We start from the raw sequence: 5,856 nt of genomic DNA, 5'->3' as shown, positions 1-5,856 counted from the left end.
GTATTGAACACTGAATGTTTTTGTTTCAAATATCATGAGGTATCAACCAATTATGCTCCAAGGCCATTGGCTGAAGCCCCATTATTAGGGTAACGAATGACAACAAATTTCAACTTAGACAGACACCAAAGTTTGGAAATTTTTTTAGCTAATGTATATGGTTATATACTTTTATCCTTTGAAAAACTGTGTACACACCAATGGACGGTTTTCTTTCTTCCTTTCATTGAGAAAAATGGCAAATAAATTTGTTGAGGGATTTTGAACGTCTCAATCTAATGCTCTAGAGAAGCCAGAAGACAAGCTTCACATCAAATTTCAACGCCCTGCTTATATTTCACACTTCATTAGCAATTGAAAATTATTCGTTGGGATGTCTGCATACTAAGATAAACATACATTCATCAGCTTAAAATTCAATTTGAAAGTAAAACAGGTACAAACATTAATAAATACTAAACATCTTTTAATTTATTGATTTATTTTAAAATTACATGACAATAAGCTCACAAAACATATTCAGATAATTGGAAGCCAGTCAAAACTGGTTTCAACAATGACCAAACTGAAATAACAAACAATACAGCTTGTTGAACCATCCTAGCTACATAAAAATTACAAGAACTGATAGAAATGAAGAATCTGAATGATAAATAAAAATGGTAAGATGATAGTAAAGCAAATTCTGTAACCCAGAAAATAAGAATGCATAAATTGGTGTTCATGACATGCTTATTTTGACACTCCACCAGCACTAGTTTTCTTGTTGGGCTCAAAGACATATTTGATCAGTGAATCCTTGATTGGCAGCAGTTCAGGAAATTCTTTCTTCAACTTGGATGCATCCAACTCATTGTTGCTGCGAGGGGCAACAATAACCTTGGCCTGTTCTTCCAGTGTGAAATTAACCCACTGAAAATTGGGGTCAATGTAGTTCTTGTACATCTCCAAAATCTCATTGTGACTCACAACACCAGGATTTGTGAAGTTCCAAATGCCCCTGCAATTCCTTTTGGCCATCTCAACTGAAATGGGCAGCAGCTCATCCAAGATAGTCATGCTGTTTGGAATGTCAACCACTTTGTTATAGCGTGTAATCTTTGTGATGAAGTTACGTGGGTTGCTGAGATCAGATGATATTGGCATACGGACTCTAAGGGTGCAAACATTGTCATATTCTCTCAAAAGCTCTTCAACCTGGCAAAACATATGGTAAAGAGATTTCAGTTGGCAACTATAATAAGAAAATTTTCAAAATGAAAACAGAATTGAAAATGGACAGTGTAAGAAGTTACCATGGCTTTGGTTTTTGAATAGAACGAACCGATGAAATTAGGTTTGTCCTCTTCCTTAAACCCAATTCCAGACCCCAACGGATGCGATGCATCAAATTCAAAAATACAGCCAGTAGCATAATTCATCATTAGAAGGTTATGCTCTCTGCAGACATCTGCCAAGGTTAAAGTACCAACAACATTGGTCCGGATTGTCTCTGGCTTATGAGTTTCACACCAATCCACATTGGGTCTGCCAGTCACTCCAGCAGCATTAAAAACATGAGTTGGCTTAACAGTTTGAATATCTGCCAGTATCTGAGACCTCTCCTGCAAACGCCCCCTTCCATACTCAAAGGGTATACCTTGCTTCTCACAAATCTTCCCAAGAAGCCCCCCAATCCACCCGGTTCTACCATAAATTAAGAACTTCAGAGCTGGCTTCTGAATAGAGGGGTTGTTCTTTGGAGTTGGAACTATCATATGGCTCTGATTAGAATTATTTACCACAAAAGAGGAATCAGAACTACTGATATCAGGCCCATCAAACTTCCTTTCAATTCCAGGCACCATTAGCATTCTTGGATGAGGGAGCAGTGCTCCAGAGACATCACCCCACCAGTCACGATTGTTGACATACCATTCCATGGTCTTCTTTAGACCCTCTTCCCATGAGGTACGTTCGAACCATCCAAGGCTCTTCAGCTTTTGGTCATTCAAGAAGTATCTTTGGTCATTAAAAGGCCTATTCTCTACAAACTTAATATAGGTATCTGGGTTCAAAGAGAAAAGTTGGCAAATTTCCTTGGCCACATCAATCACTCTCCTTTCTTTCAATGTCCCAATGTTGTAGACATGGCCCACTTCACCCCTGTGGAGAATGACTTCGAATGCCTCCGCAACATCTTCACAGTAGAGATAACTCCTAACATTAGATCCATCCCCATGAATTGGTAGAGGCTGTCCCTTCATGGCCAAGAGGATAAATTTTGGAATCATTTTTTCAGGGAACTGGTTGGGCCCATAAACATTGTTACCTCTGGTAGTAATCACAGGTAAGCCATATGATCGTCCATATGCCATAACAAGCATTTCTGCCCCAGCTTTAGTAGCAGAATATGGGTTTGTTGGGAGGAGCTGAGAAGCCTCGTGATTCCCCACAACAGCATCCTCATCTGTCTCACCATAAACCTCATCGGTGCTCACATGGATAAACCTCTTGATTTGGCCAGTAACTTTGCAGGCCTCTAGAAGGACATGGGTGCCATATATGTTGTTCTTAGTAAATTCAAAGCTGTTGCCAAAGGAGTTGTCAACATGAGTCTGGGCTGCAAAGTGCATAATGGTATCAATGGACTCGGAAAGCAGGATGAAGTTGACAAGGTCAGCACTGCCAACATCTCCCTTGATGAACTTGAAGTTAGGGGATGATTTTGAGGGAAGCAGGTTTTTCAAATTTGAACAGTAATCAAGCTTGTCGAGGACAACAATATTGTAATTAGGGTGGTTCCTAATGAGCCGATTGCAAACATGGGATGCAATGAAGCCAGCGGCTCCTGTGATGAGGATGTTCTTTGGTTCATATGTAGTGGCCATCTCCAACTAACTTCTACATTACACAGCATACAAAACATCGACTCAAAATCTCAAATAAGTGGCATACAATAGCTAAAGTATTCCTAGAAACATGGGAGAAACAGATAAATATTCAACAAGTAGAATAGAAAATCACAACAACAACAAAAGAAAAGGAATTTAAAACCAAGTGAGACTTAGGAGAATATTTTTTTCAAGTCTGCATCTCAGTAAAACATAATAATAAAGAAAAAAAATGAATTGAGGTGTGAAGACATAATAATTCCCAAAAGTGAAAAAGGCAAACTGCCACCAATAGAAATTCATCTCAATTTTCTGCACTGGTAAATAGACAATATTTCCTGGAAGATATTTACCCCAAAAAAAAATATTTTCTTTCTTATTCCCCAAAACAAAAAAGCTCTATTAATCTCAATTTACATTTGACCTTAAGAATTAGACAAAGTACATCATGTCCCACCAATTAACATAATTTTTTTTTAATCCACCTCATATTCATGTTTCTCTTGAGAAACACACTTCAGAAACATAAGGCCTTTTCCCCTGAACTATTTTTTTATTGAAACAAATAGAAGAGTACAAACTTCCCAGTTCCCAACATGTTTAGCAAAGCAAAATTCCACAGCAAAACAAAAAAATTTATTTTTGTTTCTCTCCCTGCATTTGTAGAAGCCTAGAAGGTGAATCCATACTAAGAAAAAAAAAAAATAACAAAAACCCACAAACCCAAAATCAAGATAAACAAAAACCCAGAACATATTCCTCACATTATTTTCCAGAAATTCAAACAGAACCCAGAAACACAATGCATACAAACAACCAGATCTGCAAAAAAAAAACAGTGCCACAACTGAACAATATCCCAAACTCAAAACAGAGAAAACAAAGAAAGAAAAATCATAGAAACACTGAAACTAACATGCCTAAATAACAACAATATACATAACACTAGAGATCATAGCAAATCGAAACCAATGAAAAACCCAATTATAACTTACATAATTGAGAGCCATTAATTGACATTACTGTACAGTGTTAAAAAACAAAAAAAACCAGAGAGAGATACTTACAGGTAGTCCTGAGATTGAGCCAAAGCCCAGAAAATAAAAAATCTTAAGAGAAAAATATAGAATTTTTTTTAATATATTTTTATAAAAAACCAGAATTTTGACAATGAGAGAGAAGCACAGAGAGAGAGAGAGAGAGAAGATTGTGTGTATGATGAGGAGGGAAAGTCCTGTGATTCAGGTATTTATAAATATGCCTAACTGTAAAATATTTTTTGTTTTTTGTTTGTTGGTGTTTTTCAATTCATAGTACTTATTGTGTGGGGGACATAGGTGGTAGTTAAAGAGGTAACCAATAAAATGTGGCCACGTATTGAGTTTGAGTGAACACGACAAACGATGAGGTAGGGTATGTGGTTTCAATCAGGGGTTGTTCTCAGATTTCAACGAGAAGATGAATGACGTGGACACAAAGCGCACGCCCGCCGACACTGATAGAATAGTGTTATCGTACTCTGGTAGTTCCTGTAGTTAAAGCCTTGTACAGATTTGTAGGGATTCACCGATTCAGAATTAATGAGAGCGAGAGAAAACCAAATAAAACAAAACAATTATAGTAATTCTTTTTTTTAATCTCATATTTTGGGTTTAGTTTATTTTTGGTCAACTTATATTTTAAATAAAAATGTGTAATTATACTCTCATCATTTAAGGTCAAAGAGAATGGCATTTTACCAAAATTTGAAAGAAAATAAATACCCTTTTTTATGTCTATATTGGTAACATTGTATTTTTTAAATTTTTATAAGATTTTTTTTTTACTGAAGTTTAATCATATTTAGTAAAAAAATTGATTAATTTACAATTAAAATACAAAATTTAAAGAGGGTTCCAACTAATTTAACTGGTAAAGTATCTGATAGTTGAATCAGGAACGGACGCTATATATTGTAACTCTTTTAAAAAAAATGCAAAATTTATCAAATATCAAAAGACTCACAATAACAAATCCCTCCGCAACCCATTGAAAAATTAAAAGAAGCAAAAGTTGTACTAATATTTTTTATTACAACTTTTGCTTCTTTGGGTTTTTTGGGTTGGTGAGTGATTTTTACATGGTGGCTTTAGCAAAAGTCGTGGGTTCTTTTTTCATCTAATAGTATTTTTGATTCTTTATACAAACAAGTTTCAATTGGGTTTGGTTAGCCTAGAATTCTAACACGACATGAATAACGACTGAGATTTGCAGATCTTGATTTGAGTTTGACATTTTCTGGGTTCATGTTCAAAATTTGTGTTTTTTAGCAGATTTGAATTCATGATTTTTTTTCCTTAAAATTGAATAAATTAATTATTTTTATTCAGATATTGATGTGACATTTATTATTTATTATTTTTGTTGCCACATAAGCTCTAAGTGTGCCAGTAATGCATACCATTTACCATATAGGCATTTTTTGTTAGTAAGTTAAAGGTATGGATCAAATTGATTACAAATTGCAATAACAAACACAAAATTAATTGTTACTAAACTGTAGGGGACTAAATTAATTATGACCCTAAAATATAGGGACCAAATTGGTGTTTTTGCCTATTTTTTAATTAAAAAGTTAAAAAAAAATTGGATTTTAATTCTAAAAGGAAGGTTAATTTTAGAAACTTTCTCTTAAGCAAAAGGCGGGTTAGTACACAACATTTTTAATATCAATTTAACATACTTTGGTCAAGTTGATGTAAAGGGTTTTTTCCTTCAAGTTTAGGGTGAAATGTCATTCGCTTAAATGTCAAGATAGAGGAATGTAATTACCTCTAAATAAAATAAATCGATAAAAAAGAGCCTCTATTGGTCTATCAATTTATACAAGTTAGAACCTCATGCACGTGCACGAGTACAATTTTTTTTTAAGTACACGCATGTATAAGTTTCAACCCAATAAACAACAATTGTTCATAGAATTATGTAAAAAGTAGATACATTT

At 34.7% G+C, this 5,856-nt stretch overlaps 1 protein-coding gene across 2 annotated transcripts; it reads right to left on the bottom strand.

Annotated features, from left to right (window-relative positions):
* Positions 1–445: 445 nt before the first annotated feature.
* Positions 446–4,088, bottom strand: LOC142641190 (trifunctional UDP-glucose 4,6-dehydratase/UDP-4-keto-6-deoxy-D-glucose 3,5-epimerase/UDP-4-keto-L-rhamnose-reductase RHM1-like). Of its 2 annotated transcripts, none has more exons than XM_075815595.1 (3): positions 3,941–4,088; positions 1,296–2,883; positions 446–1,197 (listed from the first exon to the last, which is right to left on the bottom strand). In XM_075815595.1, exons 2-3 carry the CDS (start codon positions 2,868–2,870, stop codon positions 733–735), a joined length of 2,040 nt encoding a protein of 679 aa, XP_075671710.1. In that variant the 5' UTR covers positions 2,871–2,883; positions 3,941–4,088; the 3' UTR covers positions 446–732. The 2 variants fall into 2 exon arrangements, with proteins under 2 accessions (XP_075671710.1, XP_075671711.1); XM_075815596.1 differs by having other exon boundaries at positions 1,296–2,880; positions 3,941–4,074.
* Positions 4,089–5,856: the final 1,768 nt, after the last annotated feature.

Source organism: Castanea sativa, chromosome 6, assembly GCF_040712315.1.
Source record: "Castanea sativa cultivar Marrone di Chiusa Pesio chromosome 6, ASM4071231v1".
Taxonomy (NCBI): Eukaryota; Viridiplantae; Streptophyta; class Magnoliopsida; order Fagales; family Fagaceae; genus Castanea; species Castanea sativa.
This window is presented reverse-complemented; position numbering and strand designations above follow the sequence as displayed.